The sequence below is a fragment of the Dipteris shenzhenensis genome, chromosome 1 (assembly GCF_047967505.1).
Source record: "Dipteris shenzhenensis isolate YYH24624 ecotype China chromosome 1, Dip_SZ_1.0, whole genome shotgun sequence".
Taxonomy (NCBI): Eukaryota; Viridiplantae; Streptophyta; class Polypodiopsida; order Gleicheniales; family Dipteridaceae; genus Dipteris; species Dipteris shenzhenensis.
Genome location: NC_141596.1, coordinates 9,074,619 through 9,089,501, shown reverse-complemented (window position 1 = coordinate 9,089,501; position 14,883 = coordinate 9,074,619). Strand labels below are relative to the sequence as shown.

The following is a 14,883-nucleotide window of genomic DNA, read 5'->3' as shown; positions in this document are numbered from 1 at the left end:
ACGGGAAAAAACAGTTCTGCCCCAAAGAGACGAGCCCCATGTAGAGGGACTTTAGGGTTTCCTGCTTTTCCAAAACCCTTGTGAATTGGGGCTTTTTTCATTACGCCGCCATCCCGTGACAACAACCTACTCATTCCGTGAATCCGTGACGCTTTTGATTTCTAGATTTAGCTTTCATCTTCATGTTTCGTCCCTACTTTTTTTTTAGGCCCTGTATTCTGTGGAGTAGCTACTACAGTCTGTTGTAGGGTTTTAGATGCCTTTGGAGTTATTTTTGTTCGAGGAACATTCTACAAACAGTGCATTTTTTGAGATATTTGAATCTGTCCATTTTTTTTTCAGCTTGCCAAGTATTGGCTTGTGGAACAGTATTCTTTTATTGGCGCAATCATAGTCACAATAAAACGCATTTCTATGGGAAAAAAACGTTTCGAAACATTTCTGCCCCAAAGAGATGAGGCCCATGTAGACACTTTAGGATTTGGAGTTTTTTTAAAGCCCTTGTGATTTGGGGCTTTTCCAAAGTACCTTCATTACACCGCCATCCCATGACCACAACCTGCTGATCGTGAATACGTGGCGTGACCCACTTTGCCCTCGACCAGCAACGTCATATGGTTTGTGTGCCCTTGCCAGCAAGTGCATGGCGTGACAACCAAAGAGCACCAATGAGCAGCTCTTTGTGGTGGTGGTTGAGCGGCTGTGTTCAGCGCTAGAGCAGCCTGTTGTGCAAAGGTTTTCCCCCAGGTGTAGCGGGGCTTTTGCTAGATATCACTTGCAGTTCTCTCCTATTCCTCTCTCTCTCTCTCTCTCTCTCTCTCTCTCTCTCTCTCTCTCTCTCAGTGTGGAGTGTGTGAGGTGTGCTCTCCATTCCTGTTCATTTCTGCTGCACTTCTCACATGGTATTAAAGCCACAATTGGCTTGAGACCCGAGGAGCGGAGGGAGTGTTGAGCCAGCACACAGAAAGGAGATTTAGGGGGTGCCTTTGAGGAAGAGCATGTGTGGGGAGTGGACTATTCGGTTGCCCAGCAAGGGGTGACTTTGAAGGGTGTTTTCAGATCAGACAGAAGGTGTTCCCAAGGGACAAATAGCGAGGAGTGAAGGCACATTGGGCCTTCATCCTCTTCTCCAACCCTCTCCTTTCTTCAACCCTATGTTCCCTTCTATCCCATCCACCTTCTCTTTCAGTTCAGCTTCCTCTTCACTCCGACATGGCAACTTTGTCCGAGATGGCAGAGAACAAGACCAAAATTCCAGTCTTTCCAGTTGACCGTCAGCTGTCCAGTCTTGCCGGTTGACCGTCAGTTGGATGGGCTCAATTACGGAGTCTGGCAGGTGATGATGGAGTCTGCGTTACAGTCGTACAATCTGGAGATTTCATATTGATTATCCCCTTGCGTCCAATCTTGGCATCCTAGAGCAGAAGGAGGCCGAGACCCTATCTCAGCTCTGGGACCGTGTGAATGCAAGGGTAAGATCTTCATTTTTCTTAACTATACTCCTCAGGGGATTAATCATGTTAAGCACACGACAGTGGCCAAGAGTTTATGGGAGCATTTGGCATCCTAGTATATTCGAACCTCTCCCATGAAGAGGGTTTCCCTGGAAGTCCAGATGCGGTTGTTGGATTCCAAGAAGTCTACATCGATGCGGGACCAAATCAACAAGTTACACGAAGCTCAACAGGAGATCCTCGAGCCGGGGAAGCAGATTTCGTCCGAGGACATGGCCATAACTCTACTGTCCCAGTTATCCTCTCAGTATGGGGCCTTCTATTCGTCCTTGATCACAAGTAGCAGATGAATGAGTTGACCTAGTAGGAATTGGTCCCGATGGTGCTTGAACAAGAGGAGCACTTTGTAGCTCGTACCTATGAGAGTCAGCCTGAGGCTTTGGCAACTGAGCAGAAAGGCAGAAAGCAATTGACAGCTGAGGAACAAGAAGTACTCAAGGCATCCCGTACATGTAACCGATGTGGCTAGAAAGGCTATTATTGGCGGCAATGTCCCCAAAGAACGATGAGGGGCCCAGTAAGCAGTTGGCCAATGTTACCGCCACGACAATATATACTCCAACCTTCTAGTAGCACGAGGCAGGTGCTGCCAGCCGGCTTTCCGGATCCAGATGGAGGATTGCTTGCTTGATTGTGGCAGCTAAACCTGCCAATCAGGTGAAAGGGAAAGGTAGTCATTGATCAAGGCAAGCTTTCAGGAAGGACCTCGAGCCACGAGGAGTTCTTCCCGCTAACTCAGGTGGCAGTATGTTACCAATATGTATTTTGTTTGGACATTACGACCCAGCAGATCCAGAGGGGATCTCAAAAGTGTTCTGCTACAGCTATTGTCTGATGAGCTGCTGGAGATCCGGATGGGTCAGCAGATTGCCAATGCGGAAATCCAGACACAGTTGATTGATCCTTGTGAGTTGTTCTATGCCCGTTGTCGTTGGAGCACTAAAGTTCATTGATCTTGTCATGACAAGAGAAATGATTATTTAGTTAATTAATAGTCATTAGAACTTTATTATTGTTAGGCGCCAATTTGATGGTGCGGTTATATGTTTGTATTTATGATAGATCAAGCGGTGTAAATAGTACCGCCAAAACTATGTAACATTGGCCAATGATTATTAATAAAGATGTGCACACACGTGTCTAGGTCCTAGGGGCAATAGGAAAGGGAAAGGGTGCATTAGAGTGCATTGAATGGTAGGTGCATGGGTCATAGGCTAAGGGTAGGTGTAAATGGGAAGATGGAACTTGAGTGATCTCAAGGGACATTAATGAAAGGGTATCACCCTTTCATTGTGAATCTCACGTAGCATTCTTTCTACCACATTGCATTCATCCGTCATCTCTCTCCCACCTTGCATGTAGGTTGAAAAAAGAAACAAGTACTCTCACGAGGGCGCTCTTCCCCATTGGAGGGCCAATCGGCATTCAAATTCTGCATGCATTGCACACATTTGCATTTTCGAAAAGCGTGGATCTTCACATTTGGTATCAGAGCGGCGACGATCCACGAGCGGGACGAGAAGAGGGCGACAGTTGTGAACGACGGAAGTCGCAAGAGAGGTTGGCGGAAAAGGATCACGATCGACCGATCTCGAGGTTCTGAGACAAGGGGGTTTTTCTGAAAATTTTGGCCTTCAACGGCGAACGGCGAACGGGGTGTTCTGTTTTGCCCCCCCCCCCCCCCCCCCCCCCCCCCCCCCCCATGTGAATGTACCCTTAAACCGTGAGAAAAAGGGATTCCCGTTCTACCCAACCGGAAGTCGGATCGGAATAAGATTTTAAGGGAGTGATCCACCTATCAAGTAACCCCTATAACGGTATCTAGAGCTCTAATCCGCTCAAAACAAGTAGCCCAAACGGAGCGTACCAGTTTACAGCAGAAATACAAGAAGAAAAGCTTCAAAGAGAAGGGAAAGGAGGTCATTTTAAGTGTTTTCTCAACACAAACGAAGCGGGAGTCGGATAAGTACCACCACCTCTACAACACTTGAAGTTTGCTGTAAAATAAACCTTCTTTTTTGAAATTACAGCAAGACATTTTCTCTCTTGTATTAATAAAAGGAAAGAATGGAAGGGGAAGGGACATATAACAATGAACTTATTCCTTTTCCTCCATTACCCCAAGGAGAGAGAGAAAGAACACCTTCACCCCCTCTTGAAGAGGATGGATTAGGTGAGAGTTATACACATCTTGAGTATGATAACCCACAAATAGATTTACAGCAGTCTCTCCTTCAAGAACCTACTGATAGGGAGTTCTCCTTTCGTAATGAAAGAAGAAATGAGACCAGCCAAGAACAAGGTGATGAGTTCACGCCTTTAACTCAAAACCCAATACACATGGATTCTAATCCAAGTGCAAGAGGAAGAGAGGAGACTCCTGTTGATAAGCTGGTTTTCCAGCTTAGCAATATGATTGAGCAGTCCATTATGACAAGATTAGGGACTAAGAGGACTTTAAACTTCGGGGATGAAGAGTTGAGTAACCCTTCTAAGAGGTCCAAATTCCAACCGCGAGAGAGAATTGAGTTCCCCAAATATGATGGGGCAAGGGAGGCTGACAAAATCCTCAATTGGATTCGTCATTTTGAGCTATACTTTGCCCATCAAGACAAGACCGAGCAAGAGAAGCTTGCTCTTGCCACATTGCATCTGCAGAAGGATGCTCTAATGTGGTGGTCCTTGTCACAAACAGGAAAAGAGCCTATTCATGAATGGGCTAAATTTGTGGAGCAACTAAAAACCACTTTCATGCCACCGAGGCATGAAGAGAACCTAACCTTTCGTTGGGAGAGGTTTAGGCAGTTCGATAATGAGAGTAATGCAGATTTTACAGCCAGATTTTGGAAACTCTCTCTAGAGTTACCCGAAAAGAGCGAGGAAGATAGGAGAAAGAAGTATTTAGCAGCTTTAAGCCCAAAAGTAAGGTACGAGGTTGAAATGTTTAACCCGACCACGCTTAAGGACCTCACTAAGCTGGCTGAAATAGCAGAGAGAAAATTGAATCCTCGTAAACCCTTCAATAAGGAGTATGGGTCATCATCTAAGACCAATAATATACCCACTTTTAGGAAACCAAACCGGTTTAAGAATAATAAAGGGAAGGGTAAAGCTCTTGTAAGGAATGTGAATAGCCAATCACGTCCTGGATGGGTGCCATTTCCTTCTATGACTGACGAAGAGAAGAGGCAGTTAATTAAGGAAGGAAAATGTTTCGGTTGTAAGAAACATAAGCCAGGGCACGTATGGCATAAGTGTCCCGTTCTCTTGGCTAAGATTGCCAAGACGAATTCAGTAAAAGGGAAAGCCAAGGCATCCAAGCAGGAGGGTGAGGCTTCTACCTTGTCACCCTCGAAATTTACTGTGACTATTGAGCCAATAGTGAATGCTGTCCATTCAGCCAATACCTTTGGGCCTCATGATCTTTTTAAGGTGTATGGATTCGTGAATGGACAGAGAATAGTGGTTCTCCTAGATGATGGATGTAATTATGACTTAGTAAGTGATAGATTGGCAAAATTACTCCATCTTAAACCAGAACCTATAAAAAACATGTCGCTTTCAGGAGCTTTTAGGGGACACAATGAAGAAGACACATCCATAGTACGAAATATTCCTTTTCGTATACAAAAATATAGAGATCGAAGGGATTTTCTAGTAGCCCCTTTACAAGACGTTGACATGATACTAGGTAAACCATGGCGGTATGATTTTAACCCTGCTATTCATCCTCATACTCATCATTGTTGCTTTGTACATAAGGATGAAAACATAAGGATCGTAGGGGATCGGGACGTGTATACAATTCCATTGATTACTCCTACCCAAGCCAAAAGATTGGTAAAAAGAGGGGTAGATTGTAATCTTGTGTATATACGGGATTCACGAGATCTTCATATCTCAAAAGAAGATTGGAAGAGAAATGAGTTCCTTAGAGCTTATGAGGATCGATTTTCAAGAGATGACTCATTCGAATTGCCCATGGAGAGAGAAGATGATCATGCCATAGACTTAGAGCCAGGAGCTTCCCCTCCATGTAGAGCCCCATATAGGATGAACAGGATAGAAATGGAGGAGGTAGAAAAACAAATTGAAGATCTGTTGCAAAAAGGCCTGATTCGACCAAGCAGTTCTCCATTTGGAGCACCTGTATTATTAGTTAAGAAGAAGGATGAATCATATCGTATGTGTATAGATTACCGTGCTTTGAATAAACTTACGATTAAGAACCGGTATCCGATTCCAAGAGTGGATGATTTATTGGATATGCTTAAAGGTGCAAAAGTTTTTAGCAAATTGGATTTGAAATCTGGTTATCATCAACTTCGTATGAAAGCTGGGCATGAACATAAGACAGCTTTTCGCACTCTCACTGGACATTATGAGTTTTTGGTCATGCCTTTTGGCCTAACTAATGCTCCAGCCACTTTTAGTAGGCTGATGAGAAGGGTTTTGCGACCCTACTTGGGAAAATTTGTCATAGTCTTTTTTGATGACATTTTAGTGTTCAGCCAGAATGAGGAAGAGCATAAGGATCACCTTGCTAAGGTGATGGAGCTCCTAAGGAAGGATCAATTGTTCCTAAATATCAAGAAGAGTGAGTTCTTCAAGACAGAAATAGAGTATTTGGGACACATTGTGTCTGCCGAGGGAATTCGGGTTGACCCTAAAAAGGTCAAGGCCATAATTGAATGGCCAATACCCAAAAACTTACATGAGCTGAGATCCTTCCTAGGGATGTGTAGTTATTATCGCAGATTCATTAAGAATTTTGCACGTCTTGCTTCCCCACTAACAGATTTGTTGAAGAAGCATTCCTTGTATGAGTAGCTTTTGAGGAGCTTAAGAGAACATTAGTGACTGCACCAGTGTTAACACTTCCGGACATGGACAAAGAGTTCTTTGTTGTATGTACGGATGCTAGTGGTACCTCGATTGGGGCAGTGTTGATGCAAGGAGGGCATCCCATTGCTTATGAGAGTAGAAAACTTCAAGGGGCTGAATTGAAATATATCACGTATGAGAAGGAGTTATTGGCAATCATTCATGCTCTAAAGTTATGGAAGCATTATTTATATGGTTCTGCTTTCAAGATTAAGACTGACCATCAAAGTATCAAGCACTTGTTCTCTCAACCCATTGTCTCTTCAAGACAAATCAAATGGGCTGAATATATTCAATCCTTTGGGCAACCAAATATCGAATATCAGCCGGGAAAGGAGAATTTAGTAGCTGATGCTTTGAGTAGACGGCCCCAAGTTAATCACGTTTCTGTGATTAAGGAGAAATCATTAGGAGCAATGGTTGAAGCTTATCCTTTAGATGAGGACTTCGCTGACATTTATGGGAAGATTCAACGTAATGAGGTTGGGGATTTAGAGGCTTATTCCATCGTGGATGGATACTTATTTTTGGGACGTGCCATATGTGTACCCAAAACATTTCGGTATCTAGTCATGAGTGAGTTACATGCGAGTCCATATTCTGGACATAGAGGTATTAGAGGAACCATTGACAATATTGAGAGATACTTCCATTGGCCTAAACTTCGCAAAGAAGTTTCGACCTTTGTTCAACAATGTGACGTATGTCAGCGCATTAAATCTGACACAAGTAAGACTGCTGGTCTTTTGCAGCCTTTGCCTATTCCTTCGGAAAGGTGGGAACACATTACAATGGATTTTGTGTCTGGTTTCCCCAAGGTTGGTCAGTTTAAGCAGATTTTCACTGTTATAGATAGGCTGAGTAAACAAGCTCATTTTATTCCCTGTAAAAAAGAGTTGTCTGCTCCTGAAACAGCAAAGTTATTCATTAGGGAAATCTTCAGGTTACATGGGTTTCCAAAATCCATTGTATCCGATAATGATGGCCGTTTCATTAGCAACTTTTGGACAGCTCTATTAGAGAATCTCGGAACCAAACTGAAATTTACTACAGCCTTCCATCCTCAAGGAGATGGACAAAGTGAGAATGCCAATCAAACCATAATTACTTTACTTCGAGCTTATGTCCATGACCAACCTAGAAGGTGGCCAGAGTTCTTACCCATGTTAGAGTTTGCTTATAATAACACTGTACATACTTCCACCAAGAAAGCCCCATTTGAAATCATCTATGGGCAATGTTTACCCACTCCAATAACACACTTGGGGGAGCGAATTTTTGCTGCTGACCAGTTTGCTGAGGATATGTCACAGGTTATTGAGCAGGTAAAAGAACATATTAAGAAGGCCCAGGTTCAACAATCCAAGGCAGCCAATAAAAAAAGAAAAGAAGTTTATTACAAGGAGGATGATTGGGTTTTATTGAAGATTGATAAAAGAAGAATCAAGTCAGTGAGAGGAAGTACCAAACATGTCAAGCTAGCACCGAAGTTTTATGGTCCATTTCAGATTTCAGCAGCTTTATATCCAGAAGAAGGATCCAGAGCGTATGAGCTGAAGTTACCAGCCCACTGGCGTATGAAGAACATCTTTCATGTGAGCAATTTGAAGAGATACCGTGGCGATACTTCTGCGTTTTTGGATACTCAGCAGCAAGAAGAACCTGAACTTGAAGATGGGACTGAAGTTCTTACTCCGGAACAGATCGTATACCATAAAGAGAAGAGTACTCGTGGAAAGAAGAGATATATGTATTTACTGAAGTTTAAAAACCAGCCAGCTAGTGATGCACAATGGATGGAAGAAGAGTTCTTTACAGATTTTCCACAGATACTCGCAGATTACAAAGAGGCGATGCAATGGCAGAAGTAACAAGAGAAAGTGCACATAAGAGGAAGAGACAAGCAATAATCCAGAAGAGGACTTCTGCTCATTCAAGCAGGAGGGAGTGTCATGACAAGAGAAATGATTATTTAGTTAATTAATAGTCATTAGAACTTTATTATTGTTAGGCGCCAATTTGATGGTGCGGTTATATGTTTGTATTTATGATAGATCAAGCGGTGTAAATAGTACCGCCAAAACTATGTAACATTGGCCAATGATTATTAATAAAGATGTGCACACACGTGTCTAGGTCCTAGGGGCAATAGGAAAGGGAAAGGGTGCATTAGAGTGCATTGAATGGTAGGTGCATGGGTCATAGGCTAAGGGTAGGTGTAAATGGGAAGATGGAACTTGAGTGATCTCAAGGGACATTAATGAAAGGGTATCACCCTTTCATTGTGAATCTCACGTAGCATTCTTTCTACCACATTGCATTCATCCGTCATCTCTCTCCCACCTTGCATGTAGGTTGAAAAAAGAAACAAGTACTCTCACAAGGGCGCTCTTCCCCATTGGAGGGCCAATCGGCATTCAAATTCTGCATGCATTGCACACATTTGCATTTTCGAAAAGCGTGGATCTTCACAGATCTGGTGACAGTGTAACAGTTTAGACTTGAGAAGAGGGGGCTATCTAGCTCTGAGATATAGGTGCCCATGCACGGAAGAAGACCTTCCATCGGTGGCAGTATCAGTTGTATTATTGTTCGGATACCTTCTGATGGAGTGATGTACCAATATCAGCACTTGGATTGTTGTACCAGATGACCCATTGTACCAGTACCAGACCAGAGGAGTGTACCTAGCACCTGTGGCCTGGAAGCAACAGTTCCAGGTTTCCAATGATCGTGTTGAGGCGGTCCACGCCAAGAGGGGGCTTCTTCGACAGTACCTGTGGTGGTGGTCTTCAGCGATGAAGTATCACACGATGGATTCCTCCAATTGTTTCAGCGGCACACCCAGCTCCTTGGCAACTCTGTTCCATCTAGGAGCTGAGAGGAGGTGTTGGAGGTCAACGTCTCCTTATGTCACCTTCGTGAGAGAGGGCCATTGTTTGTGGGTGTGCCCGCCCAGTGTGAGGCTAGGGTAGGTAGAGAGAGGTCTTTTCTTGTGGGTGTGCCCGCCCCAGTGAGGGTAGATCTACTTAGGCTGGCAGGTGTTTGGGGCAGGAGACTAGGCCCCAGCAGCCCCTCTTATACGGTGGTGGGTCGACCCTATCTCCAGGCAAGGTCGGCTATAGGCAGCCCCTTTGTATGCTGGAGGGGGTAAGCCCCTTATATAGGGGAGTAGCAGCCTGGTCAGCCCTTGTAGGGTATGCAGGCTGGGGAGCCTGGTCGGCCCTTGTAGGGTATGCAGGCTGGTCCACCAGCCTGCTGTACCGACTAGGGAGGGGCTAGGGGGCTATTTATTGGCCCCCCCTCAGCCCTCATTTTATCACTTGCTGGAGCAGTACTTCAGCCCCGTGTGTGCATCAGTCCTTCCAGCCCCATTTGTGCATCTTCTAGTGCAGGTTATGGAGCAGTTCTTCCACACCAGTGAGCAGCTCCTTGTGGCGGTTGTTGAGCGGTTGTGTTCAGGTCTAGAGCAGCCTGTTGTGCAGAGATTTCCTCAAGGTGTAGCGGGGCTTTTGCCAGAGATCACTTGCAGTTCTCTCCTGTTCCTTTCTCTCTCTCAATGTGGTGTGTGAGAGGTATGCTCTCTCTTTCCATTTCTGTTCATTTCCACTGCACTTCTCACATTTACATGACTGGTTGCGACTCATTTTGGAGGTCTGGAGCAGCCTGGAACAGTCGTAGATCTGTTCGAGGGCTGCTTGTGGGCTGGATAAGTGCTACAAAGCAGCTTGCTTTGTGGCCCAGATGCTTCAAGGCTGTTTGTGGTTCTTTGGAGGCTGCATGCAGGTTTACTTTCTGATCAGAACGTAAAGTTAGAATAGAGGACAGTCCTACTTTTTTGGAAAAGTACCAGTGCATGTGTATTTCAATACACTTACTTTCTAGGCTTTCATGCCTTCGAAAGTAACTCTAGCAGTGGAAACTGCTAAAAGTCTCCACTTTTCACTTTAGTTGTGTGCCAAACAAGCACCGTGTGTGGAAAGACATGCAAACTAAAGTTGGACTTCCACATGAGTTCTAGAATGGACAAGTGTCCACATGCGTGCATGTGGGTATACTTTCGAAAAAAGTATATCTTTAGAACTAAAAGTTATTTCCTTTACTTTTCGCAAAGCAAAGTTTACTTTACTTTGCGAAAAGCAAAATTAAGCTTATTTTCGCAAAGCAAAGTTTGAGTTAGAAAGCTACTCTCTAAAAGTACTTTTCGAGGACACCAACCCTTTTGGGAAAGTTCTAAAAGGAGGGGAAAGTTGTGGCTTGCATGCCATACCGTTTTCATGCCACCTACATCCACATGCAGCCCACACATGGCATCACTTTTTTGCACACTTTGCTCAGCCCAATCCAGCCTTTATTTCAGCAATCGTCCCATGCCCATAAGTTGGTCTATATTTGAGCAATGCGCCTCATCTTGGTTCCAAATGATTGCTCTCTCAGCCCACTTTCTTCCTAGCAAATCAGCTACAGCTCTACCTTCTTGCTCCTCATCAATCTCAAGCAGTATCTTTCATGATATCTGAGGAAATTTGCAGTGGTATTCTTACACGACATTATGGTATACAGCCACTCACTTTACGAGCATGTCAAGCATCTCTGCATCGTGTGAGTAAGATCTTCCACAAAGAACTCTTGTACCTTGGACATAAAATTTTCTGAGAGGACATGAGCATTGACCATGAGAGGATCCAAAAGGGTATTGGATTGGCTTGTTCCTCAGGCAACTTCGTGCGTTCCTCGGATTCACTACCTTCCTTAGGAAGTTCGTGAGGGATTATTCGAAGCTACCCATCACTTTGACAAACCTCCTTAGGGGGCCTGGACTGTTCCTCAGGCAACTTCGCGCGTTCCTAGGATTCACTACCTTCCTTAGGAAATCCATGAGGGATTATTCAAAGCTACCCATTACTTTGACAAACCTCCTTAGGGGGCCTGGACTTCAGTCCAACTGTCCTATCTCCTCAAATGATAAACTTAGGCTTTCCAAACTGTTAAGTTTAAGATATACAGCCGTAGAAAGCCAATACATGTGCAGCCGACCAAGTTAATGGGCCCCTAGCCAGGCCAACTTGGTTGGCCTGATTGAGGGTCACTTGGTTGCCATGATTGATAGGCAGACTCGGAGTTCAAGCTGAGTAGGTAGCAACTTCAAAAGGCTAACATAACAAATCGTGACTAGTCTATAAGTCTAACTACTGCCTATTGCTGCCCATACTAATCAAAGAGTCTATGTAGCTAGTTGTCGAGGCAAAATTATGCAGCTCAAATTTATATATTCTAGTTAAAGTACAAAGACACATAAGCCTGATAGGTTACACGTTAAAGAGAGACATTAAAGCCTTGCACATCATCAATCAAGTACCATGTTCACTTTGCTTGATCGGGGTGTGGGACAGTACAAGATCTTGCTGTGCTTTTAGGTAGACTATAAATGCCTATTGCCAACCAAACGCTTGCATCAGAAGGGAGGTTGAAACAAACAAACGTAGACCCTATAAAATATGTGTGTCTTCCCCTGACATATGGATTACATGCTGTTTTCCTAACTACCTGCTATTTTCCTGTTGTAATACCTGCAAGCTGCTGGTTTTCCTAGATATAACACCAGAAATACATCAGAAATTTTTTAGGGGTTTTGACAAAAAGGCCCAAATTTGCAAGTTCCAAAAAATTAAAGATTTGCAACCTCATTTTTTACAAACGTTTGCCTCAGCATGCAAACGAGTATGTTTGCAACTACGTTGCCAACAGCATTCAGCTTTTCAGTTTATTTTTTAAAAGCCTTACAATATTTTAGACCATGACACCTGAGACATGAATACTACTTCAAAGTCCATATGTAAGGATCGTATACAAGGTATTGTTAGCATTAGTGAGGGCTTCTATGGGGGTGTGACCGCCCTGGAAAGGAGTAGTTGACTTAGTTAGTTTGGGGGCAGTCTACAAGGGCACTAGACAGGATTAGGGGCAGGTTAGATGGCTGGTTAGGGACTCCAGGCTGGTCTTGCACCGGCTGCTGGGGCTAAACAGGCCAGCATTGTGACCTGACCCGACCTGACCTGGGTAGGGTCCAGCAGACCCACCACGCGACTGGGTCAGCTGTCTGCAGCCCTTACCCCCACAGTATAAATAGGGCATACAGCCCTTGTCCACTGTATTGTCCAACAGTGTCTTCAGCCCTACTCTCGAGCTTCCTGAGGTGCAGATCTGCCTAGGAACTCAGTCATCCAGTGGTGCAGTTCCAGTCCTGAGTGTACCAATTGTGGAGGTTTTCACAGCAATCGATGCAAAGTTTTCCCTGCACCTTACATCTGTCTCCACCTTGGTGTTTCAGTTCGCTTGCTCTGCTCTCAGTTTTCTGCTCGCGTTTCCTGCTGCAGTTTCACAGGTATTGCTTCACAAGTACGATGAACGCAATCATAATATGGTATTTCTGCGTGCACGTTCCTTATAAACCTCACTCCTATAATCAAAATCCTGCTCTTCTTGTGGATGTTGTAGTTATAAGCTGCTTTGGCAATGCTCCCTTTTGTAACTCCAAACACCTTTAAGTTGTGCTTTCTCTCCTCGGTATGGTAAATATCCACGTTTGTCATTTCTTTGCGTGACACTCTTTTCGCCCGAACCGGCTCGTATCAAGTTCTATCCCTGCTTGTCCAACAAAAACCCAGCCTTCTCTACATCACTTGAACAATACGCGGCCGCATTTCCCTGAGAAACAAGCGTCCTTACGACACCTTAAACAGTACCGTTTGCTCCTTCATAACGGAGTAGAACCCGCTACGACAAGGACCATCTTTTCCGGAACCTCGCTAATTCACACTTCCGAAACATGACTAAAAAGAGACGTCGACTGCTTAAATTCGGAATGAGAAAGCGTAGAAAAATTATCCCTAAGGATTCAGGTAGAGATCATATTTCCTGGACAATACGTCGTGGGTGGCAACGGCACTACTAAGGAACCATGGAGAACACAGCGATCCGGGGGGGCTTCTTGGAGCTACAATTTCTTTGGCAACTATAAGGATTGGAAGCCAGACCCCTTTCTGTCTCGCAACTTCTTCCTAATCTCAATTCAAAGACGCACCACGTGGATGTCCTTGAATCCAGATAGAGCCAAGGTCTTGAGCAATTCGCAGCCAATGCCACCGGCGCCAACCATAAGGATCTTCGCCTTCTGCTCAGCAAAGAAAGGTAAAGAGAGTGAGCTGCGAGAAGAGACCAACTCCAAGTTCGAGTAACAAAATTGAATTGTGGAGGATGTACCTCGATTGCAGCAAGCTGCTCTGCTGAAGCCATGATCGAAGCTGCGGAGCTGAGCAGCAGACAAACAACTCACTGATGAGCTTTTCCTTTTACTCCATTCAACCTTTTTGCTCTTCCATGCAATTTGGAATTGGAATAACCTTACCACTGATTGTTTTTGCCCTAACTTGCATCTCACGTCATCTACCTCATCATTTGGAAGCTGCACGGCAAGGTTAGTAGATTTGAGTACTTCTCATGTCTAAGCACAGCTACTCCAACATAATTTGTGATTCTTTACTTGTGAGGTTAGAACAAATCTATTCACATGAATAGCCAAGTTGATATCCATTCCATCACAATCAATTATCACTTCCAAGCTTTTATGATTATGATCGCTAGAATTGAGAATATTTGTAATTTGCAACTTGTGATCTTTCATGCTCCCAGCCCAAAAAGGTGCCCTTAGTAACGACCTAAATTCCTAAGTTGATATTGATTGCATCACAATGACAAACTTTTATGCTCATGATGGCTAGAATTGAGAGAATAAACCATATTCATGGATAAGACTCTATGAGAAATCACACCTTTGTCATCTTTCAAAAATAGTTTTCTGTGGTTCACGGTGCATGCCTTTCTTTGGAGATGGTCCTTAATAGTCTGATTGTAGGTGTATGTCATGGAATCATTATTCCTTATAGCCTGAAAATAATGGCAAGTGGGTGGGCATACAACGGCTTAGTCACAAATGCTCCATGCACTTTTTAATTAGCAAGAGAATGATTTCATCCCATGTTGCAACACATTCTTGGCTCCTTATGGCTAGATAGAAAAAGAGTACCCATTATTTGGTTAGACATTGTGAGCATTGGATCTTCCAATAGGAAGCATTCACGTGGCAACATAATGCTTATATAGAATCTTTAACCTATTAACCATGGACACCAAAAAAAAGAGGAGAGGACACGTGGCAACTTAGAGGAGAAGAGCCTGCCACGTGTCACAAAGAAGGAGCTCTTGGATGGAGGCTTGGAGGGGGGAGGAGGTGGAAAGACAAGAGGCAGCTTTACGGGCAAGGAGGAGATAGAAGGTCAATGGAATGGAGAAGATGGAAGGTCACCTTCAGGAGGAAGGAGGAGATGGAAGGTTAATGGAATGAAAGGAGGAGATGGAAGGTCTCAGAGCCATGGGTTAAGACTTAGCCAAAATTTAAGAATCAAAGATCCACCTTCAGATGGGG

The 14,883-nt window shown here is 44.2% G+C and overlaps 1 protein-coding gene across 2 annotated transcripts in view; it reads right to left on the bottom strand.

Moving 5' to 3' along the window:
- Nucleotides 1-13,805, bottom strand: part of SAE2 (SUMO-activating enzyme 2) — a 106,129-nt gene extending 92,324 nt beyond the window's left edge. For both annotated transcript variants that reach the window (XM_087401557.1, XM_087401641.1), the window contains exons 1-2: nucleotides 13,662-13,805; nucleotides 13,483-13,572 (exon numbers count right to left, since the gene is read on the bottom strand). In XM_087401557.1, coding sequence (XP_087257683.1) covers nucleotides 13,483-13,572; nucleotides 13,662-13,694 — 123 coding nt within the window. In that variant the 5' untranslated portion in view covers nucleotides 13,695-13,805. The remainder of the gene's footprint in view (nucleotides 1-13,482; nucleotides 13,573-13,661) is intronic.
- Nucleotides 13,806-14,883: the final 1,078 nt, after the last annotated feature.